The 27294-nt window shown below is 45.5% G+C and overlaps 2 protein-coding genes across 3 annotated transcripts in view; one reads left to right on the top strand and one right to left on the bottom strand.

Annotated features, from left to right (window-relative positions):
• LOC6620427 (ionotropic receptor 40a) overlaps nucleotides 1-27294 on the top strand; it is a 57766-nt gene that overhangs the window by 8329 nt on the left and 22143 nt on the right. Inside the window, exon 6 of one of the 2 annotated variants that reach the window (XM_032720932.1) lies at nucleotides 19272-19776. In XM_032720932.1, coding sequence (XP_032576823.1) covers nucleotides 19272-19776 — 505 coding nt within the window. Of the gene's footprint in view, nucleotides 1-9642; nucleotides 10015-19271; nucleotides 19777-27294 lie in introns of those variants that run through there. The other variant, XM_032720944.1, reaches the window with a different exon arrangement.
• LOC116801435 (agglutinin-like protein ARB_02240) lies at nucleotides 6878-9261 on the bottom strand. Its single transcript, XM_032720952.1, has 2 exons — nucleotides 8460-9261; nucleotides 6878-8402 (listed from the first exon to the last, which is right to left on the bottom strand). Exon 2 carries the CDS (start codon nucleotides 7899-7901, stop codon nucleotides 7338-7340), a length of 564 nt encoding a protein of 187 aa, XP_032576843.1. The 5' UTR covers nucleotides 7902-8402; nucleotides 8460-9261; the 3' UTR covers nucleotides 6878-7337.

The following is a 27294-nucleotide window of genomic DNA, read 5'->3' as shown; positions in this document are numbered from 1 at the left end:
CGCTAATTTAGCTTCTCTGACTTTATTATACGAAGGATAAATGTCGCTAAATTGTGTTTTGTTCAAAGCTCTCATGTCGTTGTATTGGGCTTTGGTTAGAGAGCTGTCAATCAAATTGGTGTGAGCTGTACTGGCTCTGAGAATATAAATTTCTTTCTAGACGCTAGAATAACAAGATGCGTAACGCCATACGATTTTTTGGCACACGATTTTTTCGCCGTGGCCTAGAGGTGGCTCCAGGTTCTCTCGACTTTTTGTTCAAGGGCGAGAGAGCGGAGAGCTCAACAACGAACAGCTCTTTTCTTCGCATACAATGACAGCAGACAACTGTATGTGTGCTCACGTATGCTCATGCATTGCAAATTTGACAAAATATGCCCTTCACCTTAGAAGTTCTTAGACTTTAAATGTATATTATTTTTGATCAATGGGCACCATTTGAAAAATTATTGTTTTGCATTTCTTTAACGTTATTATTATTTAAATATAGCTTAGAAATGGTAATACCCGAATCTATGTACATAATATACCAAAACAAATTTCAAAAATAATTTGTATTAGAATATTTGTCACTAGAGAATTCAGCTTGAGACGTGAGAAAAATTTATAAGGCAATGATTGTTGAGTGCTTGTGTCCGCACTTCGTGCCTCAAGATATGACTTTTGCAACAAGCTATTTTTATTTATTTTATACATTTTTATTACTTAAATTTTTTATACTTCGGAAAACTAAAGACACATTTTGATCTTTTTTAAATATTTTTAAAAATAATAAAAAACAAATGTAAGAAAATTGTTGAGCATTAAGTGCACAAATAAAAGTAGTGTTTTCTCATTATGGTTTTATGCAAATCATGAATGTTATATGTATATGGATATTACACATAATTAATTATCAATATAAATATTAATATGTAAAGGGTAGCTTTAAAAAACTTTAAAATTATAATAGTCAGGGCGTGAATTATTAATTTTAATTTTTTTCATCATATTGCCAAAACTCCTAATATGTAAATTCGTTTCTTCGATCACAATTAATTTCGGCCCGAAAATCGTCTTCTAGCACACGTACGCACACATATGAACGTTCTCGTCTATTGTTTTTACTCACACAAGCAAGCAAATTCTATTTTTAGATTTCTTACGCTCTCAGCGTAAGCGAGCGGAAAGAGAGCAATTTTGGCCTTCACCAAACAAGTGGCTGCATAGTGCCAAACCCATGTATGGCCGTTACGCATCTTGTTATTCTAGTGTGTTTGCTCAGATATTATTGCATATACGGGTACGAATTTCCGGAAATATCCAATGAGACCCATAAAATGCCGCACTTCGGTGATATTATTTGGCTTTTCAAAGTCTGCCATGACATTAGTTTTGACTTCTTCGGGACTGATTCCATCAGGGTGTATTTGATGACATAGAAATGTGATTGACAACAACAACTCACATTTCTCTAGATTCAAAGTCAATCCGCAATCTCGCAACACTTACAGAATATTCTCTAGTTTTTCATACATCTCATCAAAAGTTTGGCTGTCATATCATCGATATAATCCATCATTTTCCCTTTCTTTACACGCTTCCGTAATAAAATGATAAAATTTCGCGTTCGCCCTAGCTAAGTAACGGGTATCTGATAGTCGGGGAACACGACTATAGTTACTCTCTAGTTATGTATTTATATAATCTGTTTTGGGTTTAGGCATGACACGGCTTAAGACAACGGAATCCAGAACATTTGGAAAGCCAATTCCAAATAATTACAAATCAAGTAACGGGTAGAACAACGAAACTGATTTTTTTTAGTTTTATTCCAGCTCCATCTGATTTTGATCTAACTAAATTCTATGTTGTCAAAATACAGGTGTATTCCGAGTCAGAAGATTTAATTTTTAAAAATTAATTTTCTGAGTATATAGTCAGCCGAAATAATTTTACAAATTTAACAGACGCCAAGCTTTCAGGTGTATCTTGAATATTGGGATTTATTGTTTTAATATAAACATTATTGTTCTTAACTCTTACCCTTCTAATTTAAGTTTGTTCTCAAGCGCTATCTAGAAGTAGCAAATGTTGTTATGCTGATATCTATCGATATCCTAGAAAATGATGAAATTTCGCGTTTGCGTTCGCATTTACACTAGCGGAGTAACGGGTATCTGATAGTCGGGAACCAAAGCATTCTACCTTGTTTTATAATATATTTATTTACTCGTTTTTGTGTTCTTTTCTATATCTTCTTGCGAATCGAATTGTTCGATACAGGGTGCCGCCCGCCGTACGGTTGGACGGGTGGTGTGGCCGTGGGACTCGCGCACAAAAAAATTCATCTACAAAAAAATTTTCTGGTATTTGCGGTCATTTTGGTGACATCTGCGGCGATGATATACCGAAGCCTGAGTTCGAGCAAAAATATCTATAAATCTCTCTGAATGTGTCGTCGTGCGTCACTTGGAGTTGCCTTAAACGGCTACCCCACACATTGGTTCCCGAAAGAAAGGGCAGACTAATCCGTGGTAGTACGTGGAACACGTTTTATTCTGGAAGAATTCAATGTTTTACAATTGCAACTAACTTAACTTATTAGCTCACCGCAGTGTGTCCTCCAACTCTTACACGACAATGAAAAGCTAAATTTTCCCGGCAATTTACAATGGCGAAAAACAATGTGCCAAACACATATGGGCTTACAAATCCTTCCACATTCGGCCTTCTCAAAAATACTAACTAGCCTATCGATAACAATATTCGATCCGCGACAACTGCAAGTTTAGAGACGGGTCGCATCATTGTCCTAGATAGGCCGTTGTCGTTCACGCGCACCTTAGCGCGTCTGACGACTCCATCAGCTCCGCTGTAGAACCCCTCCACGATGCCCTTGCGCCACTCTCGTCGGGCCACGGCAGGATCGCAGACGAAGACCATATCACCCTGGTGGATGGGCTCCGTTCGGCGGCACCACTTCTCGCGGCGCACAAGCGTAGGCAGGTACTCCATGACCCACCTCCTCCAGAAACGGTCTCGTAGCAGGCGAGCAATCCTCCACTGCTTCCTCGTAGAACCCTCCTTGGGCAGCTCCGCATCCAATCCAGGCGTATCCGGCAGATTGGCTACTCCCTTGAGTAGATCGTTTGGCGTCAACGGCGCCTCCTGGTCCGCATCCACAGGCAAGTGGGTGAGCGGACGCGAGTTTACAATATTCTCCGCCTCAATCAGGAAACTCTCCAATACATGGTCCCTCGGCGCAACTTCCTTCAGGGTATGACGCAGTACTCTCTTGACGCACTGCACCAGGCGCTCCCAAACTCCGCCCTCAGACGGGTTCGCTGGACAATTAAAAACCCATTCAATGCTTCTGCTTGACAACTCACTCTGAAGCTTCTCCATCTCGAATACGTCACCAAAGAGCCTGGCTTCCCTGTCAGCTCCCACGAAGTTCTTGCCGTTATCGCTGCGCAGTCTATATACTGGCCCTCTACGGCAGACGAAGTTCCTGATCGCAATTATGCAGGAATCCGTCGACAGGTCATGCGCCAGCTCCAGGTGAATCGCCCTTGTCGTCAAACACGTAAACAAGGCGACCCAACGCTTCTCCTTGTGACGGGACACAGTCACCAGCAGTGGCCCAAAATAGTCCAGTCCTGTGTATTTGAATGGCCATCCACTCGCATCCAGTCTGTCTTCCGGATGGGGTTCCATTATCGGCGGCATCGGCCGCGCTCGCTGCAACTTGCACTCGTTGCACGATGAGATGACTCTCCGCATCACACGCCTCATCTTTGTGACCCAGAACTTTGCCCGGATCTCCGCAATCGTAGCATCCACATTTTGATGCTTCATCCTGGCGTGGAAGTCTCTCACAATCAGCTCTGTCAGACTGTGCCTGTGTGACAGTAATACGGGCCTCCTCGCACTGTACGGCATGCACAGTGCGGCATCAATTCTGCCGTAAGCTCGCAGAATCCCGTCCTCGTCTAGGTAGGCACCAACCCTCGAATGTCGCTTGATCTACCGACGTCCTGTCCAGTTTCCGCCGACCTCATCTCGTCGGGGAACGACTCCAATTGTGCCTGTCTGACCAACAGGTTCTCCGCAGCCTTACATTCTGCTGCAGTAAGGCCGTATTCCTCGAGCTCGTTTCGCTGTTTGCGGCACCAGCGCGCAAACCGTAGGACCCAGGCTGTGGTCCTCACCAGGCGACTGAAGCTCGAGAATCTCTGAAACGGAATAACAAAATCGTCTGCCGCAACTAATGCAAACTCACTGGGCATCTCTTCTTCATCAGGGGCATCTGGAACACGCTTAGTTCCTTCCTCAGGCCCCGGTCAGCTGGCTGCTGGCTGCCTCAAAAATGCAGGTCCTCTTAGCCACCTTGATTCCTGGCTAAGGTCGACTCCTTTCTGCGACCGCGTCGCATCATCAGCCGCATTGTCGGCTGTAGGCACCCATCTCCATTGGGAAACCTTCGACGACTCCAAAATCTCCGCCACTCGATTGCCAACAAACTGCTTATACCGGCGGTGGGTGCTGCCGATCCATCTCAGCACCGTCTTAGAGTCCGTCCATAACACCAGGTCCGTGATGACCACACTGTGCTCCTCCTTGACAGTGTTCATCAGCCTGGTTCCAAGAACTGCTGCCTGTAGCTCCAGCCGTGGGATCGTCATCGTTCTCATTGGGGCACACTTCGTCTTCCCACTCACGAAGCTCACCTGCACGTCGTCGTCCTCATATGTGACCCTCCAATAGGCCACCGCCGCGAATGCTGCCTGACTAGCATCCACGAAGTCGTGCAACTCTACGGCCCGGACTGCTCCACGCCCAAAATAATGGCGCGGACATCGGAACTGTCCCATGGCGTCCATCTCTTTGCGCCAAATCGCAAAGGCTTTGCTTAACTCCTCCGGTAGTGGTTCGTCCACTGGATCTTCTGCCTCCAAATCTCTCGCAGCAGCAGCTTCGCTGTAACCATGAGGCAGCACAGGAATCCCAGGGGATCAAACGTTGACATCACCAGGCTCAAATATTCCCTCTTCGTAGGGACTCGATCTCCACTCAGGACGCTGCTTGGCACTCGATGATACTTAACGTTGAATCTGAAGTCATCTGTTGCTACTTGCCAACGCATTCCGAGGATCTTCTCTTCAGCCTCACCCCATCCGACGCTCTTGACTCGACCAGGTCCTAAAGTTGTCTCCACGGTGGGTGAGCTGGATGAAAACTGGCATAATTCGAATCCAGCATCCTTGTGTATCTCCTTCACTCGGGTATATACGCTGATAGCCTCGCTCTCTGTAGCGAAACTGTCCACATAGTCATCGACATAATGGTAGTCGGTGATGGCCTTGACCGCTCTCGGATCCGAATCGCGATACTTCAGGGCATTCATAGTCTTCACGTAATGCGCAGCGCTCGGCGAGCAGGCTGCTCCAAACGTCATTACGTTCCGGATCTCTCTCGTCGTCGCCATCTCTCCAGAGGAATCGTTGGGAACATCTATCCTCGGGTCGGATCAGCACTTGGTGGAACATCTCCTTGATGTCACCGCAGACTCCGACGGCTCCCTCTCTGAAATGAAAGAGCACAGCTGCAAAGGCTTATAGTGCTGAGGCCCTTTGTCCAGCTCCGAGTTTAGCGAGGTTCCTCCAACTTTGGCTGCAGCATCAAACACAAGCCGTACCTTGCCGGGCTTGTTTGGGTTTTCGACACCAAAATGTGGCAAACACCATAGGCGATCGCTCCTTACCGCGACCTCCTCCGGCTGCAGCCTCCTCGCGTATCCTTTAGACACGTAATCCTTTATAATCCGATTGTATTCCTGCGCCAACGGCTTGTTGCGCTTCATCTTCTTCTCGACGTTGACCAGCCTCCTGTACGCCATCTCATAGCTCGGTGGCAGCACAACGTGGTCGTCCTTCCAGAGTAATCCCGTCTGGTAGCGACGCCCCACTTTCACCGTGGTGTCTTCGAGTATCATTTGGGCCCGAACATCGTCGCTGGCTGCGACCGGCGGCGCGGTCTTCACTCCAAAGTTCTCCATGTCGAAATAGTCCTCCACCATCTTCTCCATCGCGTCATCCACTGACACGGCAAGTAGGCAAGACCTCGGTGACGGCGTGGTCGGTTGCCCACTTACAGGCCCAAACACAACCCAGCCCAGCTCGGTTGCGGCTGCATACGGTCCCTCTCGACCGAACCGCCTCGTCCTAAGTGGCAACCCCAGACCCCTTATCTTCAGACTCACCACGTTGGTAGGCTCTCTGGTTGCCTTACCTCCAAACCATTGGATATTTAGCTGCCGACGCTCTCCTTGCACTCCAAGATCCCTTCGTAGTTCGTCATCGATCATCGTGACGGAGGATCCCTCATCTAGGAGCGCATACGTATCCACCTTTCGCCCCGCTCCTTACAGCGTAACCGGCAGTATACGGAACAGTAGATGGCCTCCTTCGGCGTCAACGCAGCTCAAATTCCTCTGCATGGGCGCTCCCGCTTCACGCGGAGCTCCTCTCTCCAGGCTGTTGCTGGGAACGGCTGGCTGCCGGTTCCTCTCCTGGTCCCTGTGACCATCTCGTAGCGAAGGCCTCCTGGCCGGGCTGCGTTTGGAAACTGCTGGTTCCCTTCGTGGCGTCTGAAGCCACCTCGCTGCAGCGGCCTTCGCTCCTCGTCCGCACCATGTAGCAGACGGTGATGCTCCCTTCGGCATCCATTAATCTGGCACTCACCTTGTGTATAGCAGGATCTAGCCGTGTGTCCGTTTCGCAGGTAATTGAAGCAGAGCCGATGCCTCTTCACATTGTTCAACCTTTCCTGTGGCGAAGCTCCAATAAATTTTCTGCAGTTCAATATTCCATGCTGTCCTCCACAGATGGGACAACCTCCATGCCGATTATCCTGTTGATCGCATTCATTATGGTGGACGCTTGCATGTAGAAGTCGACGCCTCGGCTCCTTTCCCTCGACGTCCAAAACCGTACACACCACGTTTGCGTACTCCTGTAGCCACGCGCTGAAGTGGACTACAGTGGGAAAGGGCGCAATCGTTGCTGCATGCCTGGCCCAGTCCACTCGCTTGCTCGTTGGCAGCTTGGCCACAAGCTCCTCCATGAGGGTTGGGTTCCCCAGGTGTTGCTCTGCCTTCGCTAACTGCAAGAAGGCCGCGAGGTTACTCACTCGGGTTGCGAAGGGAATGATCTTCGCCAAATTGTGCTCCGAAATTGGCTGCACCTCTCGCACGTTGTTGAGCTGGCTGCGTATAAGCTGCTCCGTTCGGCCGAACCTAAAGCGCAGCTGCTCCATCACGGCGCTGACATTCCCTGGGTGAATCAATAGCGCCTTCACTGCCTCGCACACAGTGGCTCCAAAAAATAGTTGCTAGTCGTTAACAATGGCGGTCCACTCGAAGATGGCGGCAGCGTGCAGGCCGCACCGCTCGCACCGTCACCGTTGTATGGCACCGACCCGACCCCGTTCTGTAAGGCCTCTCCGTTAGATGTGGGTATTGGCTGGCCGCTCCAAAATGGTGGCCGCCCCGACGCTCCACTGTTGGCGCCAACTGCGCTTGGGCCAACTGCGATCGGCGCGCAATTTGCGGTGCTCACACTTTCCAGGGATCTAGCCTTCACCAGCTCCCTCTCCAACGCTGCGATCCTCTCCATGAGTTCCAACACGAGGGGATGGTTCACCTCCGGTACTGAACTCGCAGCTGTGACAGCAGTACTTCTAGGTTGGAAAGCTACTGTAGTACTCACCGTAGTGGCCGGGCAAGGAATCGACGCCGTCGTGATGTTCACCCGCGTCCGAGTTCCTGCTCCATTACTGGCTGGCTGCTGACTCACTGTTGTTATAGGGGTGGCTTCCCCTCCGTTCAGCCGGGCACTCCTCCTGGGGGAATGCTGCATCTTCCCCAGCTCCAAAATGGCGGCGCCTCTGCACGTCCAAAATGGCGTCTCTGACGCCTCGTGCCGCTGGCTGCGGCCACGGATGCTTGCCGCTCCTTGCGCCTTCTGACCACTGGCTGCGGTCTCCACAAATGACGCTTCTTGCGTCACCTTGTCGCTGGCTGCGACTCGTTCGTACCGGCGTTCGACGGTGGCTGCGTCCCTCTATGTCGCTGACTGCGACGCCACTGTCGCTGGCTGCGACTTCTCTGCCGGTACGTAGCGCTGGCTACGCTCACACAAATCCTGGCTGGCCGTCTAAACCGTCACTCCAGCTCCGGCAACTCTCTAGCTGACCGTCTAAACCGTCATTCCAGCGCAAGTTGCCCCTGCAGTCGCCCTAGGACTGCGAATAAAAGATTGTCGTCGGGCGTCACTTGGAGTTGCCTTAAACGGCTACCCCACACATTGGTTCCCGAAAGAAAGGGCAGACTAATCCGTGGTAGTAGAACACGTTTTATTCTGGAAGAATTCAATGTTTTACAATTGCAACTAGTTAAGTTAGTTAAGTTAGCTCACCGCAGTGTGTCCTCCAACTCTTACACGACAATGAAAAGCTAAATTTTCCCGGCAATTTACAATGGCGAAAAACAATGTGCCCAGACACATATGGGCTTACAAATCCTTCCACATTCGGACTTCTCAAAAATACTAACTAGCCTATCGATAACAATATTCGATCCGCGACAGAATGGTCGAGCAAAGTTTAATTTATGGTCCGTCACGAAGCACCGTAAGCTTAGTCAAGCACCTGGTACCATGACGTCAAAGTAAAGACGTCCAGTGTCTCATTCCACTTGGTTTTGGTTTGTTGATCACACTTTTTAAGATGACGTAGATGACCAACCCTAAGATCGAGGACTGAATGGGGAAGATGCATTGTCAATGAAGCTCTGTAACTGCTGGGTATTGGATGGGCCAGCTGCTTGCGGCTTTAAAATTGACGCTACCGACTCCCCATTCGGGGAGGCTTAACATATGAGACTTAAATTTGTCCCATTGTCCGCCATTTTTTTCCAGAGACTGGAAAGGCTCTTATAGCCTTATATAGCGGAACGAGCAAAACTAAGTGGAAAAAGAACTCAAAATAGGTAACGGTTTTTTAGAAATCCCCGATTCCGATTTCGGCGACAATTGTTTGCTTTCAAAATGCTTATCGGCTAAGCTCCTTTGGTAGATCCGTCGAGGTTTTTTTAAAAACACGTGACCCACTTGCATTTTTTCACATTACCGAGAAGAGTCCGAGGACCAGTGTGCAGGTTGCACTCATTGCTTGAGTTATGATGGCCTTAGTAACTATGTTACCCTGCGACTGGATGATTGGTTGACGGACATTGAAATCTATCAAAAAGTTCTACAGCTGATGAAGTCCAACTTAGTCGATATCGAATGAAAGCGAGACAAGATTTTATAAGCAAGACTTTTCGACGACGTTTTAGCACTGGTGTTTCTGTTAAGACTGTGGGTAGCAAATCAGCTACCGGGCTATAGAAATTACCGTCTATTCCTTAGCGGGTCAATGTTTGAGCTGCACCGAAACAGCTTGCTACAAAGACTTCGTATATTCGTGGCACGTCCCAAATCCAAGATCTTAGAGTCGCTACAGGTATAGAATTTTCCTTTGGATATGTTAAGTTAAGCTACTTCCGATAAGGCAAGATAAATGTTAAGGTCCGGAAAACTAAAGTTTTAGTACTTTCAGGGTTTTTAAGGGCACTGGAATTGTCCACTAGAAACGACATTTACACACGCTCCATAAGCATCAATGCATCGCAATGCTCATGAATCTTCAGTTCAGAAAGAGGCAATCGAGGAAACGTTTACTAATCTGTCTAAAACTACTGAATCTATTATAAATCTTGTGCCAAATGAAAGCTTTTATTCCATGAAAACTTATTCCTGTTCAACTACTGGAGAAAAAAGAAAAATCTTGGACAATTGCAGATCAAACTGGAAGTCGGCCAGGCCCTGCTATTGATTGGGTTAAAAATTAGAACAACAGACACCGGACGAGTGCTAAAATTTTCTAAAATCGCGTCAAACTTTGAGTAAAAATTCATTACCAACAACTGAATTATAGTAGTTATTTCTGGACAAGAGTGCGGAAGTCGACTGCATTATGTTAATGGCCTCTTCCTTGGAGCAGACTCAGATATCAAATCATAAACATAAAAGTCACTTCGAGGAGTCACTTCTTTCATAGCTCGGTAGAGGCTAGGCTGCGTGCTATACATAACAGTATCCAACTTAAAAATGCAGCGGTTGTCTTGAGGATAATCCTTTCCGGACACAGATGTACCGTGTGATTGCGACTGGATACGTCGAAAATCAAAGTAGAATCTGGAATACCAGATTGAATGGACCAGCCATTCAAATCATTGATTAAAGATTATGCAGAAGAAGTTGACGCTGATCCAACAAAAACGATGCGAAACTGTCCTTTTCTTTTTCATGACTCAGTGAGGAGGCAAAAAAAAAAGAGAGGAACTAGGTTCCTCTGCCGGAACGGCGGTTTTTGTCAAAAACCAAGAACCTTTAAATAGCTTGTTGGTAGTACTCCCTTAAAAGATCTAATCTGAATTTAGCTGGCAATCGAACAGAATAACCCCTAGCAGGCTGACTTGGAGTGGGCGGAAAGGTGGTTGCTGCGGCTGCTGCGGCTGATTCCTCCAGAAATTAAACGCCCGGGATCGACTTCAAAAATTTCGCACTTTATTCGCGCACTTGTAAATTAAGACTACCTTAAAACTAACAGTGGAAATACCGCGGGACCGCGGAGTGGTGAATACCTTGCGGGAAGGGAGGAGAGCGAGAGGAGAGAAGGAGAGCGCGAGCAGCGGTGCTTGCGAGCCGTGGAGGAGCTTTGAGTACAAGCATTGGCCGCTTACACTGCCGCTCAACTGTTTACGCCCTTCTGGCGTGAACATTCTCCCCCCCCGAAGGTCTTCGAGCCCGTGTCCAGCACGACGATGGCTGTAGGCAGAATGGGGACAGCCTTCTGCTGCCCCGTTGCCACCGCTGGAGACGCGACGGAGACCTTCGTACGCGGACGATTGTTGGCGACTAGGGCTGGTGGCGGAGTGCGGGAAATCCGGACCGGACGAGGTGCAGCGGGATAGCGCTCTCTGCGCGTCGGAGCTGGTAGCGCTGCCTGGGTCGGAGCGGGGAGGACCTCGTGCATGTGGAGTATGGTGTGGTGGTCTCCTCCACACTTCTTGCATCCCTCTTGGCTGCGGCAGTCTCCTCCTGAGTGCTGATGGGCGAGGCAGTTCGAGCAGTACTTATTAATAAGTACTGCCCGAAGGCGCTTTTCCGCGCTCAGTTTGTGGAACCTCTTGCACTTCCGAAGAGGATGGATTCCAGAGCAGACTCGGCAGCGGTAGGATTTAATACCTCGAGTACGTCTGCTCTCCAACGACTGGGTGGCACGAGGACGAGGAGCCATAATTGGAGGAAGTGAGTAAGTCTGCCAATAAAAGAAATGAAAAAGCTTAGTATGAGGCGACTACTATTGGCCCCGGAATGGGGGAAGTGCCCTAATCCCTAGGAACGGAGGACTCTTTGTCCTCCATCGGTAGCAGAATAACCTTGTGGACAGGGCCCCGGAATGGGGGAAGTGCCCTAATCCCTAGGAACGGAGGACTCTTTGCCCTCCATCGGTAGCAGAATAACCTTGTGGACAGGGCGTTTTATGGTGCCGCGAGACGTACGGATCTCAACGACTCGAATGCGGTCGTCGGCTCCTGGAAAGGCAGAAACGATTCTGCCGAGCCGCCATTCGTTCGGTGGTAGATTGTCCTCCTTGACAACTACCATATCGTCGGCTTGGAGGTTCCTAGTCGGAAATTGCCATTTGTTTCGTTTATGGAGCTCTTTAAGATACTCCTCTTTCCACCGTGCACTAAACTGCTGATGTTGTGCCTTGAGGTGTTGCCATCGATTTATTATCGACTTGGCTTCGCCCTTTATCTCGGGTTCCGCCGTGGAAAGCAACGGCCCTCCAATAAGGAAATGGCCTGGTGTGAGGGCCAGCAAATCTGAGGGATCTTCGGACATAGGGGTGAGGGGTCTAGAGTTGAGGCAAGCCTCAATCTTAGCGAGAAGCGTCGCCAGCTCCTCAAATGTATATTTGCGGACTGACGTCGATTTAAGGAACAGGGTTTTGAAGCTTTTCACCCCTGCTTCCCACTAACCCCCCATATGTGGAGCCCATGGTGGGATGAACCGCCATACGAGTCCCTTATGGCTATATGCATCAGTCACGGACTCTTTGATAGCTTGGAGAAAGTCCCTGGAAATCAAAGTTGCCGCCCCCACAAAGGTCTTACCATTATCCGAATGGACCCGCTGAGGACAACCGCGCCTCGCTACGAATCGAGCAAAGGCCGCTAGAAATTTCTCGGTTGTTAGATCGGAAGTGGGTTCCAAATGGATAGCCTTCGTGGAAAAGCACACAAACACACAAACATATCCCTTCGTTATGAGACACGCTCTCCCTGTATAATTTTTTATTTCGAAAGGGTCGGCATAGTCGATACCCGTGTAGGTGAACGCCCTCGAGAAGGAGACTCTATCTGTCGGGAAATCGCCCATCAGCTGTGTTTGGAGTCTCTTCTTGTAAATCGTGCAAATCTTACACGGATTGACCACAGCCTTCACCAGATTCTTGATTTTAGGAATCCAATACTTCGATCGGATCAGGCGTACGATCAATTGACTACCGCCATGAAGAGTAATCTGGTGAGTAAATTGGACGACGAGGCGCGACAGTCTACAGTCATAGGGGAGAATAATCGGATGACGATTATCATATTGCAGGGTTTTGGAGGCAGTGAGACGGCCGCACGCCCTTAAAAGGCCGTGTTGGTCAATGAACGGGAACAAATTCACCAAAGGACTTGACACTGGAAGAGGCCTTTTCTCGGTCAGATGCTGAAGCTCTTGGCCATATGCTCTGCGCTGCGCAATGGAGGTCAGAGTTCGTTCTGCCCCTCGGATCTCTTCACTTGTAGGGCGTGAATTGTGCAAGAACGAACCTTTGTTTAAGGAAGCGTTGAACATAGACCAGAACTCGCAGGGCCTTGTCCAATTTGGAGAAACGTTCGAGAAAGTCGATGGACGGGGCCTTGACAAAATGCACTTTGACCGCGCGCTGCTCTAGCTCTGTCACTGGAAGAGTGTCGCTTTGTGCTGGCCATAGCTCTCGTGGCCCTTGCAGCCACTCTGGTCCGTGCCACCAGAGATGGTTTTCTGCCAATTCATGTAGGGATACGCCTCGACTGGCTAGATCGGCGGAGTTTTGTTCTGAGCGAACGTGTGCCCAACAGTCGATTGGCGTCGCCTGCGTGATCTTGGCAAGTCTGTTGGCCACAAATGTGGTCCAGTTGCACGCAGGCTTTCGTAGCCAGGCTAAGACGATTGTGGAATCTGTCCAGCAGCGGATATCTGAACTGGCGGAGGGCATGTGCGGAAGGATTGCTGTCACCATTTCGGTTAACAGCACGGCACCACAGAGCTCTAGCCGAGGAAGGGAGACGGTTTTTACCGGGGCCATTCGTGTTTTGGCTGTAAGCAGGCGAGTCAGGATCTTTTGCCCCATCTCGACGCGGATGTATATAGCCGCTCCATAGGCTCTCTGAGACGCGTCACAGAAACCGTGGTGCTCTATGATTACCTCAGGCTGGTACCAGATCCATCTCGGAACGCGGATCTGGTTGAGGTCGGAATACTCGTCTAAGAACGATTGCCACCGCTGACTCATTTCAGTGGGAAGCTTATCGTCCCAGCCTAAGTTTTGCAACCAAATCTCCTGCATGAACATTTTTGAACGGATTATGAACGGCGCGAGCCACCCGGCAGGTTCGAACAACTTAGCGATTTGGGACAAAACTTCTCGCTTTGTATAGGAGGGTTCCACAACTATGTCGGGGGGAACGAAATAGAATTCGTCGGAGTTTGCCCTCCACCGAATCCCGAGCGTCTTGGTCGTGCTTTCGGCATCGATGTCGAGGAACTCGCTATGAAGGAGGTGTTCGGCCGGGACGTCTTTAAGGACGCTTTTGTTGTTCGAGGACCACTTTCTTAGCGGAAACCCGGAGGCACTTAGGGCTGCTTGCAACTCTCGAATTGACCTTTGGGCTTCGTTTACGGAATTCGCCCCTGCCAGAACGTCGTCGACGTACATGTGCTGCTGGATGATGCGGCTGGCCTTTGGAAATGGCACTTGGATATCCTCTGCCAGCTGTTGCAAGACTCGAATGGCGAGGAAGGGGGCGCAGTTGACCCCGAAGGTAACTGTTTTTAGTTCAAAGTCTCGGATATCTCCTTCCTTGTTTCGGAACAGAATTCTTTGAAACGGGGTATGTTTTGGATCGACCCAGATCTGAAGATACATTTTCGTAATGTCTGCACTGAAGACGTATTGAAAATAACGCCATTTCAGGACCTGGATCGTTAGATCGGATTGTAGGACTGGACCAGCATGAAGGATATCATTTAAGCTGGTCCCATTTGCCGACGGACTTGAAGCGTTGAATACAACGCGAAGCTTTGTAGTGGTGCTTTCGGGCTTAACTACCGCGTGATGAGGAAGATGATACGAGGGAGAATTGTGAGTCGGCGGAACTTCTTTCATATGACCCAGATCCAGGTACTCCTGGATCACGCTGTCATATTGCTCTTTTAAGGGAAAGTCTCTTTTTAAACGATTTTCGTTTCTAAGAAACTGAGCTAACGCAATGGACCTTGAATATCCTAAATCGGATCCGGTATTCTCGGGATCCCGGAACGGGAGCGTCACCACGTACCTCCCGCTTGCGTCTTTTGTTGTTGTTTGGAGGAAGTTCCTTTCACAATAGGAGTCCGACTCTTTTACCATCTTTACTGGTAGATCCTCCACCTCCCAGAACTTGCTGAGAAGCGTGTCGAGCGAATCAGGGTCGCCTATTTGGTGCACCTGGGTCGTGAAGGATGCGACCCGTTTCGGCTTACCCTTCGAAATCGGCCCCGTTAGCACCCACCCGAAAATAGTTTCTTGGCCCAGGAGCGAGCCGCAAATATTTTGTCGGGTGGTATGGATGGTAGAATGTCAGCCCCGATCAGTACATCAATTTGAGAGCTCTCAAAAAAGGAAGGATCTGCCCAGCGGGAGGATCCGAGGGATCGGATAGGAGGCCAGTTTGCCTGAGAGCTCCGGAAGGACGTACGCTTCAGTGTCTAACTGTAGACCTGGCTTAGTAGGAGAGCGAATCCCGAAGTGACACAGCTTCGAGGATTTCGCGGAGACCGAATGATTTAACCCGGAGACTTGGGTCTGGGTGTTGCGGAATGGCAACTTGATGAGGTTGAACAGGCGTTCTGAAATGAACGTCGCCTCGGATCCCGAGTCGATTAAGGCTCGGGCTCGGTAGTTCGTCCCCAAATGGCCCACGTCAATCATCGCTGTGCTCAGTAGGACGGATGAAGTGCCGGACGCGAAAAAAGTTTGCACCGCAGAGGTGCTTGCCGATGCATTTCTGCTAGAGGGTCTCGGAAGTTGCTGTGTAGGGGGCGAGGTTGAGGAGCTCGCATTTTCGGAATTTGAGGGGGGTGTGTGCTTGTGCAGTCACGTAGCTGGTGACCTCTGGCAAAACAATTCAGACATAGCTGCTTCTTTTTTATATAGCCGGAGCGCGAGTCAACAGACATTTGAAGAAAACGCGGGCACAATCTTACCTGATGGTTCTCCTTATAACATAAGTCACACCCTTTCTGTTTGGTGCTGACCTTTGTCTCGAAGGATTGAAGCCTTTTTGGAACTGCCTGAGTCGGTTTCATATCTTCGATGGCTTCCAATGTCCAATACCTTTCGTTCAGGAAGGCATTCATTTCTTCCCAAGCTGGGATCTCGGATTTGGCAGTTAGCGACTGTTCCCATAAGGACAAGGACTGCTTGGGCAGTTTGCTCGCGCAAAGGAAAACCAAGATACAATCCCAGTTTTCTGTGGATACCTGGGAATGCGCTAGTGCTGTTAAACACCCCTGAATCGCGGATTGTAGCTCTTTTAGAGCATGACCAGATTCTTGCGAAATGGAACTCAAGTTAAAAAGAAGCTTGAGCTGGCTGTTGACTAAAAGTCGCTTGTTTTGGAACCGATCTCGCAGCGCCTCCCACGCCGAAGCCAAACCATCATTCGTGAGAGGAGATGTTGTTGATCTTCGCTTCGAAAAGGCTTACGCGATCGCTGACGGCGATGAATTTATGCAACGCTGCGTTTGCGGGCGTTGGCTGCTCAGAGGATGCCATTTTCTTTGTGGTAGAGCGTGTGACGCGGAGGAAATCAGTCCCGACAGCGGAGAGACTCGGATTTTCTCGATAGAGAAGACTCACTAGACGCTCGCGTCACTGGTCGGGAAATGACCAACCTAGGAGTTGTCTTCGAACTGGTCGATGGCAAAACCTTTGCTTTCGGAGTGGGAGTCGCGGTTTTGACCCTGGGACTAACGGACTTGGGTGCTGGCTTACCGCGAGTGGATAGCGGAGATTGCGGGTTGAACTTTTGTTCTTTTCCAGGTGCAGGTGTCTTTTTCTTGTCTCCCTCTAGGGGCATGCTCAGCTATGCCCTAGGAGAAGGAAGTCAAGAAGGCCTGCACGCCGCAAAAAAAAAATGTGGAATTAAAAAAAGAACCAGACACAGAGGGCACCGAAATCTGGATGGACAAAGGATCCCGTCGGAATTCGGGAGAAAGTTGCAATTGGGATCTGGAGATTGGAGCACGAAAGAAAAAAAAAATCCCAATCTTTGTGAAATAAGGCCCAATAGATCTTCAATCAACTGGAAAAAAGCTTAAATGAAGCACAATATAGCTAAAATTCAGTGTGAAAAAAATAGCTAGGAGGATTCACAAAAAAAAACAGCTAGAGTGAAGTCCACAAGAAGATATAGCTATATTGGAGTCTAGAAAAACAATAGCTCAAATTTATAAAAAAATCTATGAATTGCAATTTCTGGAAAAATAGCTAAAAAATAGCTACCAGCTAGAGTCTGAATAATAGCTAAGGATTTATAAAAAAAATCGCTACCGACTGGAAATCCCGAAAAAAAAAAAATAGCTAATATAAAGAAAATAGGTAGAAAATAGCTAGCTATAGCTAGAAAATTCAAGTTTAAATTTATAAAAAATAGCTACCGGATTTAGGACCACAACGAAAAAAAATCGCGACAATTTTATTATTTTAATTTAGGAACCAGAAATAGGAGCCAGAGATAGCTTGTAAAAAAATATTATTTGGCTTAAATAATTATTAAATAATCGGTTCAGTCTTTTTTTTTTTAAATTTTGTCGTCGGACTTATTTATTTTATTTTATGTTTCGATTCTAGGGTATTCTCTCGTCGCTATGCGCCGGTTTTTTGTCAGGGCAATAAAGAACAAAGAGGAGACGAAAGAACTTGCACTTGGCAAGTCTATGTAAGTCGCGACTGTGTGTATGTGTGTATGTATGTATGTATTATTTGGAGTTTAATAGGGGACTTGCCATATGTATTTATGTATGGAGAAACATATCTATGTCATGTAATCTCGGAAGAAAAAAGTCAGGTTTTATTTTATTCTGTATGTCGAGATTTGTGTTTTATTCTGAGCCAAGAGATAAAATTTGTTCTCAGTTCGGATTCGATATTATTTATTTTTTTTTAGTAATATATTTTATTTGTGTATTAACTTGGTTAAATCTATGGAGTGATTCTTATATATGTATGTAGATGTGAATTTCATTGGAATATATGAATGTCAATGGATATGTATGGATATGTATATTTATGTGTATGTAAAATTTTGCTGAATATATGTATATGTATATTTGATTTAATTTAGTTGAATTTGTGGTTTGTATATTTTATTGAGGCAAAAAACAGCAGTTTAGCAGCGGACGATAATAGTGAATTTTGGACAGTGTATATATATATATATGTATATGCGCTTGGATACCAGCGGATCACCGTGAGACGAATTAGGGGGCCGGTACATGCGTTGGCTGGGCGCATGTACTTATATATTTTCACTTTTCACTTGATACGGATGGACGTAAAGAATGAACGCCGTTGGAAAAACGAAAATGGCGACCACGGACGGAAAAGGATTTAAAGCCGTACTTATCTTGATTTTTCCGCAAGGAGCGCTGGCAGGATCAGGAAGCATCCGGCTCGAAGGACCATGAATTGGAGTGGGCGGAAAGGTGGTTGCTGCGGCTGCTGCGGCTGATTCCTCCAGAAATAAAACGCCCGGGATCGACTTCAAAAATTTCGCACTTTATTCGCGCACTTGTAAATTAAGACTACCTTAAAACTAACAGTGGAAATACCGCGGGACCGCGAAGTGGTGAATACCTTGCGGGAAGGGAGGAGAGCGAGAGGAGAGAAGGAGAGCGCGAGCAGCGGTGCTTGCGAGCCGTGGAGGAGCTTTGAGTACAAGCATTGGCCGCTTACACTCCCGCTCAACTGTTTACGCCCTTCTGGCGTGAACACAGGCAAACGAGTGATGCCTTGCATCAGTAGCTTGTACGATAGCCTTGGCGCAACATTCTACCTTTCAAAACTTCTGAGGCAGCACCTTAAAACGATCCATATTAACGGCGATTAGCTTATCTGATGTGTATTACTTCCAATGCTATAGCATATCTATCATCCGAAATTGCGAAAGAATCAATGGATTCCATCGTTTTTGGTGCTAGGATGGGAAAAAGGGTTGTGGGTGAATGCTTTTACCAGGCGCGCTTTGAAATCTCCCCCGACCTGAGTTGTAGCAAGAGAAGTCGGTATAGTCGAGTGACTCGATACTCGTTACTCAGCTATTGGGATTGCACCCTATAAACTTCAAAATTACTATTTAATAAACAATAAAAACAACAATAAAAATTTAAAAAAAAAATCTAAAAATTTTTCAAAAGTGTGCTCTTGGCATTTTTGGGCAGATTGTGGCCGTTGCCGTGATCGTGACAACATCGCGAATAAAAATTACGAAACTTATGCTGCGTAAATGTCTTAAGAATCTGCATAATTAGACTAAACTTTCTAGCTTTTATAGTTCCTGAGATCTCGACGTTCATACAGACGAACGGACAGACAATCGGACATGTCCAGATCGACTCGGCTATTGGTCCTGATCAAGAAGATGTATACTTATATGGTGCCTCCGATGTTGGCATGTTAAAAATTAATCAATTTAAAAACTGCTCTCGACTGCTAGACTCGACTGAGATATTTGAACGAATTTTGTATAGTAATATATTGGGAGTATCAGCTAAGCGTATTCAAACTGTAAGTTACTTTTAAACATTTTATGATTTTTACAGCATGCAATGAACTACATAACGGATACCGAGCCAAGTTTTTGACCATAGTGTATTGGATAGCAGCGACCTATGTATTGGCCGATGTATATTCAGCTCAACTGACCAGCCAGTTTGCACGACCTGCTCGCGAGCCACCAATCAATACTCTTCAGCGCCTGCAAGCAGCGATGATTCACGACGGTTACCGGCTATATGTGGAGAAGGAAAGTAGTTCCTTGGAGATGTTGGAGAATGGGACAGAACTGTTTCGTCAGCTTTATGCTCTGATGAGGCAGCAGGTGATCAAGGACCCTCAAGGATTTTTTATTGACTCTGTGGAAGCTGGAATTAAACTAATTGCAGAGGGCGGTGAGGACAAGGCAGTACTGGGAGGGCGTGAAACACTATTTTTTAACGTTCAGCAATACGGATCAAGCAACTTTCAGCTCAGTCAAAAACTTTACACTCGTTATTCGGCTGTGGCCGTACAAATCGGATGCCCCTTTCTAGGTAGCCTCAATAATGTGTAAGTAAATGAATTTCAAATAATATGTCTGAAAGTATTTCGTAATAACGTCGTCGTAAAGTAATAATTTTTTGCTTCATCGTAACGAAAATCATACGGCTTTTTGCTAACATACAGTCCTCTACCACATTATGCGCTAACCAAATCGAAGAACGCTTAATACTACCCAAAAACTCAATGTTATCCAAAAGAATGTGACTATTTTTTTATACCCGTTACTAGTTGAAAAGTATGTAACAGGCAGAAGGAACCGTTTCCCACCATATAAAGTACACTTACATATTGCTTATGCCCGCCTTAATGTGAGAGTATCGGAGCTTTCTTGAGAAGAGCTAAGAGATCTAATGTGTAATTATCAGTCGATATTTGGAGATAAGAAGAGTCGGTCATCGCCACGCACAAACATACGGATTCGCCTCATCTAGTGCAGACCGCATTAATTCTATTATAATTTGTATACTCACACAAATAAATATTGTGTAAAACATTAACCGAAATTGGCGCCCAACTAAACCTAAAACCTACGATATCAAAAGGAGGCAACTAAATCTAAAACCCACGATATTAAAAGGATAAACACAACAGCTGGATCGCACCTACTCATGCGGAGATTACAATAAAAAATTATAAAAAAGCACAAAAAACATCACACAAGTTTTAAGTATAATTATTAAAAAAATAAAATAAAAAATTTTTCATACACACGTGAAGGTTATAAATAACGCATTTATGAGTGACAGTGATAAAGAGATAGACGACTTAATATCAAGTTGGACTAGAATATTAAAAGGGACTAGACAATTAGAAACCGCAAGCGAAAAAAACGTGAAATCAGAAAACAAAACTAGTGAAATGGAGTTATCAGCAATTAAACTGAAAGCTTTAGTAGAAAGTGCCGTTGTAGTTGCCCTTGCTAGTCAAAAATTATTATTTAACAAAGAATTACAAACGATTATTGAGCGCATAGAAAAATGTACAGCTAACACGCCAGAAGTTGAAACTTACTTCTTCTTACTTTTTTTTTTTTAATATTATTAAGAGTTGAAACCATACATTCTAAATATCATCACACATATCAAAAACAAATCTTAAAGAACCAAACCTCTCACGAGGATTACAAGCAGGTTGTGGGAGGGCTGGACAATTAACGAATCGTCTTGCTGAATCCCAGTCTTTTAAGTCGCTTAAGCGGCCTAGCTGGTAGCAGTCTCCTTGCAAGTATAACAAGTAGATCGTTGTATCTGCTGGAATGTCAACAAGTCTGTTCTTCGCCAGTGGGTAGATTGAGATCACGCTGAAGTGTGGAGCCACGCACGTACCAAGGACAGTTAGTTATCTGCCGCAGGGTTCGGTTTTGCATTACTTTTATCCGCTTATAGTTAGATTTGGCAGCAATCCCTCAGATCTGCACTCCGTTGTTGCTGCATTCTTTGGCCACACCTTTTGGTTATTGTTTTTAGGTGAGGCCCAAAAGTAAGGCGCTTATCTAAAATTATTCCGAGGTATTTCGCTTGAACTGGCTGTTCCAATGTCTTACCTTCAAATTGTATTGCTGGAGTATTCATTACAAGCCTTTTAAGTGTGAAACACGGATTCATTGTTTAGAGTTTGAAGATATTTTTGCAACCCATTTGCAGCTTAAATACGGCATTTGGATCTGTAAAGAACCGCAATGTCATCGGCGTATGTCGCAATGATAGCCTTGAAGGGTATTGCATATTCTCGTAAGTAGGTCTAGGTAAATCAGCAGTATATAAAGAATAGAGCAGCGGGCCAAGGACGCTGCCCTGCGGAACTCCATCTAACATTTGGCAGGGAGCCGAGTAGGTATCCCTGTACCTGACCACAAACTTCCGTCCTTCCAGATATGACCGCAGAAGGTTAACGTAAGGTGCTGGCTACAGACTTTTTATTTTGAATAAAAGTCCAACATGCCAGATCCTATCGAATGCTTGCTGCATATCGATAAAGACTGCATTGCAATATTCAAGGTCATTAAACGCCTGCAGTATATGTTGTACCAGTCTGTGAACCTGTTCTACGGTGCTATGACCCTCTCCGAAGCCGAACTGATGTTCCGGCATGATGTTAGTTTGGCGTATGACTCAACTGATACGCTTGGCAATAAGCCTCTCCCACACCTTAGAAATTGAGGGCAGCAGACTTATTGGCCGGTATGATCCGGGTCCTCTTCTGGTTTGCCTGTCTTATGAATCATATAGATAGCTGCCATCTTCCACTGTCTTGGGAAAAACTGGACGCGTAGCATAGCGTTGAAGATCGAGCATAAGCAGATAATTGCTCGAATTGGTAGAGCTTTAAGTGTCGCATTGCGAATCCTGTCGATGCCAGTAGCCTTGTTCTTTGGTAAGGATTTTATGACATCTACTACCTCCTCTACCCTAGCTGGCGTATTGGGTAAAGCCATTTGCAGCGGTGTCTGTTGGCTGTCATTTATTTCATTGAAGATGTTGAGCAAATGCGTTTGCTTCACTGTCCAGCGACGTCAACTTTTGCTCAAAAAATTCGTTTCTTAGTCGTTTTAGCTGATTTGCTATCCGGTAATATCTAATTGAATGGAGCTGTCTAAAAGCTGTTTAAATGCTGTTATGTTGGTACGCTTGGTAACTAGCCGAGGAGACGGACGCGTGGTAAGTCCAGCCGTTTGTATTGTGATTAGCGCTTATGCTTATGCAATACAAAATCAATGCAGGAGGGCGTATGACTTTACACATGTGGGTACCTTGTTGGTGATCCTGTAGAAGAAATATTAGCCCCACAGCTAGAAATGGCTTTAGCTAGTCACCCCTGGGTCAGTTTTATCTATTTCCCCACAGCCAGTGTCGCGCATTCCAGTCACCACCTACAAAGTACCTTTGTTTGCAAGCACGGAGTAGATTAGTGAAATGTCTTTCTTTTATTCTGTTTCTTGGAGGGCAGTAAATGGCACTGAACTCTGTGTAACCAAGGCCAGTTGCGACCTTAACTGATGACATCTGAGTGGTTTGCGTTTCAGCATAATCTCATTTAAGATAAGAATATCGACGCTGTTGTCTTGCGCGAAGACCTCAATTTCTCTGGCTTTGCATGAAATGCCATTGACATTCCAGATAAGAAACTTAAGGTGGTTCATTGCGAGGCCAAAACGTTGTCATGAGACTGGTGATTAGCTCCAGCCCATTGTTTTATATTATTAGCTGTGGCTGCTGTTGTTGCCAGTGCTGAAATTGTTGTTGTTGTTGCTCCAGAAGGGATTGTACATGAAGAAATCTGTGCTGTTGATTACTGTCTTCTCGTTGTTGCAGTGAATTTTGCGTCTGTATAATATCTAGACGGCGCTGAGCAACTCTAACGTTGCCTGGCTTAGAATTTTCTTTTGCTACTGCAGCGTAGACACCCCTGTATTGCCATTGCCCCTGTATGACGGTTGCTGTTGTATTATACATATGTAGTTTCTTTTGAGGCAGTTGCTGTGGCCGCTGCTGTTACAATTGCAGTTGCTGAAAATTGTGCCGCAATGCCGATTTTCCAGCCTTAGTGCTACGGCCCATTTGCAAGGTAGGAAACTGTTGCGGCTCTCTACCATTTGTAGTCGGATAAGAATTGTCTACATGGGACATTGCAGAGGAGCGATTCGACCTGGTTGTATTTTTCACGCTCTTGGTGGTTCCCATTGACCGGCGAAGATAGTTTTGGTACCATTCACAAGCTTTATAGCTGGCCATGTGATCTCCTTCGCAGTGGATGCAGGTAGGATGCGCTTCAGGGGAGAGTCCACATTGTGTAGTGTCATGATCTTCTCCACACCTGGCGCAATTTGGGTGCCGCCGGCAGTATTTGGCTGTGTGCTCATACTGTTGGGAGCTATGACATTGTGCGATTTCCGTTGCTTTTTGCATCCTTTCAATCTTCACCATCTGGCGGCAAAGATACTTAATCTTATAAATTTAGTTTTTGGGCAGGGCTTAATATTAGTGAACAAAATATTGAGTTTTTCCTTAGTATCCTTAGATGTAGGATTATGAATATGAAGATCATCGTATCCAACTGCCTTCAAGCTATCTATAATATCTTTGTTTATATCTTCATATGTATCTTCAAAGTGTAGAGGTCTACGTAACAACCTCTACTATTTGAATTTGGTATTTATGATATTCAATACCCACTTCTTCAAAATGGTTAACAATTGCCGTGTAGGTATCGCTAGCCTTGGCAAAGATTCTGGTCGTTTCACCTTGATTGGCCTTGGTCGTAACGTTGTCCAGATTGGCGACCTCTTTTATGAATTCAAAAAGGTCATTTGCAACTATTTTTGGTTTTTGGTCCTTAAGCTGTAAGTCTCCGTTAGTTGCACCGTCTTCAAAATTGTGGACAGGGGCAGAGAAACTAAATACTAGACAATGATTTCGGATTCTTTTTTCTTTTAATCATTCGTTGCTTTTGGGCATCCATCAATCTATTGACAGCAGCGCTGGTCGTTGGCTCTTCAGTGTCAGTGGAACACTGACCCCCCACTGAACCCCCGTCTGCCGGGGCCAGAGCTGCTGGGTATTACAGTGGCTACAGTATAAGTGGGATTACTAGCCGCACTATTAAATGTTAGAGTCGTAGTGGTCGTGCTATTGCTGATGTGATTTTCAGTGCACAAAAGTCATTGAGTTTCTAGTCGGCAATCAGCCCTTATATCCAAAGGTGTTTTGCCAATTGTTAGGAACATTTTCTTATAAACAATCTGCTTATTTCCAAGCTGAGAGTCATGAAAAATGTTCTCCTCCATTTTTTTTTTTTTTTTTTTTTTTTTTCGCACGGGTCCCACGGCCACACCTCCCGCCCAACCGACCGAGGGGCGCTGCCGTGTATCGTACGGCTCGATTCGCGAGAAAATATAGACGCGATATAAAAAATAGAATAGGAACGAGGAAATGAATATAATGTTAAATAATAAATAAATATTAGTGTTAGTAGGATCTAATTATGTAATAGAAAAGATAATATCGATTGCTTTAATAGCGGCAGAGAGTCAAGATTACAGATAATAGGATAAAGTCTATTATAGTCAGAACATAAAACTCTGTAAGGGTCATGCAACTCATAATTAGATCTACAATGATTTAAGATAAGGGGTATATAGTTTCTAGTGACTCTACTTGGAACCGAGAAGTTAAGCCGACTAATCAAGTCGGGACTCTCAACATCCCCACGAATAAGCTTACAAATAAAGACTGTTCCAAGCATAGTTCTACGGTTAGCTAGGGATGGTAAATTAATTAAAAGTAGTCTACTGGAATAAGGAGGTAATATATGGTTTGCATCCCAATTTAGGCGCCGCAAGACAAAAAGTAAGAACTTTTTTTGGACCGATTCAATGCGGTCCGAGTGGACTGCGTATTGTGGACTCCAAACAGGTGATCCGTACTCGAGAATCGGACGGACTAACGAAATAAATAAGGTTTTAGTCAAGTAAGGGTCTTCAAATTCCTTAGACCACCTTTTTATAAAACCAAGCACACCTTATTGACAATAGATGAAATATGGTCAGAAAATTTTAGTTTTGGGTCCAGAAGAACACCAAGATCATCAACTCGTGTTATTCTGTCCAGAGGGCACCCACTTAGAGTGTAAGTCGTGCGTATTGGGTTGGCACGACAAAAGGTCATAACTTTACAATTGGAGCCATTTAAGTCTAATATGTTATCACGGCACCATATTTGAAATCGGTCTAAATCGGATTGTAAGTCCAAATGGCAAGAAGTGTCCTTGTACTGGAGGTATAATTTAACATCGTCTGCGTACATAAGTACACGCGAATGTTTTATTATTAAGGGGAGGTCGTTAATGAATAAGGTAAAAAGAAGCGGACCAAGATGGCTCCCTTGTGGGACACCGGATGTGACTCGGAGAACGAATTTTTAAAGAGAACTTGTTGTGTCCTGCCATTCAGATAGCTTGAAATCCAATTTAGAAGATCAACAGGGAAACCTATAAGATCTAGTTTTTTTATTAGAAGGTAATGATTAACAGAGTCAAATGGTTTACTGAAATCAGTGTAGATGACATCTGTTTGAAGATTATTTTTGAAACCCTCTATTACGAAAGAAGTTAGCTCCAAGAGGTTAGTGGTTGTAGATCTGCGTTTCATAAAACCGTGTTGACACGGTGATATGATTGATCTACAAAGGTGCTGCAAATGAGGAGTGATAACATTTTCGAAAAGTTTTGGGATAGCCGACAATTTAGAGATTCCTCTGTAATTGCTTGCATCCAGTTTGCTACCTTTTTTGTGAAGAGGAATCACAAAGGACTCCTTCCATATATGAGGGAATTGTGAAGATTCCAAAGATAAGGTAAACAGTTTCAGTAGAGGCTTGCACAAGGCTTCCGCACAGAATCTGAGCACACAGCCAGGGATTCCATCGGGACCTGGCGAATAGACCGGTTTAACACGCTGAAGATCGTTTAGCAGTGAGCTTTCGTTTATAGTGGGGCAAAATATTAGATTCGACTTAGATACCGCATAAGAGTATGGCTGTTCGGAATGAGGTAACGTTGAATATGTTGTTTGAAAAAACTTGGCGAATAGATCGGCTATTGCCTGATCCGATGTAACCGTAGTGTTTTCAAAAAATAGCGAGGAAGGGTGAGAACTTGTTTTTCGCTTAGTGCTAACGAAATTATAAAACTGTTTCGGATCCTGTGCAAATTGGAACTTACAACGGTTTAAATAATTTTTGTAGCACTGAGCATTAAGCACGGTAAAGTTTAACCGAGCGCTTAAATATTTACAAAGGATGGACTGAGAACCGGTATTTTTAAATTTCATATAGAGTCTGGACTTTACATTTCTTAGGTGTGTCAACTCTTTATTAAACCAAGGAGGTTTAGAGATTGACGGATAGTACATCGGAACACAAGAGTTAAAAAATGCTTTAATTGCGGTATAAAACATATTAATCGCATCCGCCATTATGTTGCAGGAGTAAAGATCGGACCAATTAAAGCCAGCTATAAAATTGTTTAGCCTCCGAAAATTTGCCTTGCGAAAACAGGGAATTCGTTTTGTTGACTTCTCTGAATTTACTTTTAATACCGTACCTAAGTCGATTTCCACCTCGAAAGTAGGATGATATTGATCTTCAGGTTGAGTAAGAGGTACTACCCTGGACAGAAACACACATTCAGGACTTGTTACAAAACATAGATCCAAAAGTCGACCAAGAGAATTTGGAATATAATTAACTTGCGACAGCGATAAGTCGAGCAAGCCGTCAATAAAGTCATGTTGTGCTAAAGGGAGAAGGATATTCGATTGTTTTTCTGGGGACCACATTGTGCCAGGTATATTAAAATCACCTAGAACTACCAATTGGTCCCTGTCAGAAAGTTTATTCAAGATGGACTGGATAGCGGACAGATGATTCTGATATTCTGGGAATTCAGAAGATGTCGGAATATAGGAGCACGTAATATAAACTGATCTGTCGGAAAAAGACAGCTTTACACATACGAATTCCGAGTTAC

This window comes from Drosophila sechellia, chromosome 2L, assembly GCF_004382195.2.
Source record: "Drosophila sechellia strain sech25 chromosome 2L, ASM438219v1, whole genome shotgun sequence".
NCBI classification, from domain to species: Eukaryota; Metazoa; Arthropoda; class Insecta; order Diptera; family Drosophilidae; genus Drosophila; species Drosophila sechellia.
Note: the sequence above shows the minus strand (reverse complement) of the source record. Positions and strands in the feature narration are given on the sequence as shown.

What these genes read in the sequence shown, in the direction of transcription:
- LOC116801435 (XM_032720952.1), bottom strand. Translation starts at nt 7,901, where the DNA reads ATGCAGCATTCCCCCAGGAGGAGTGCCCGGCTGAACGGAGGGGAAGCC.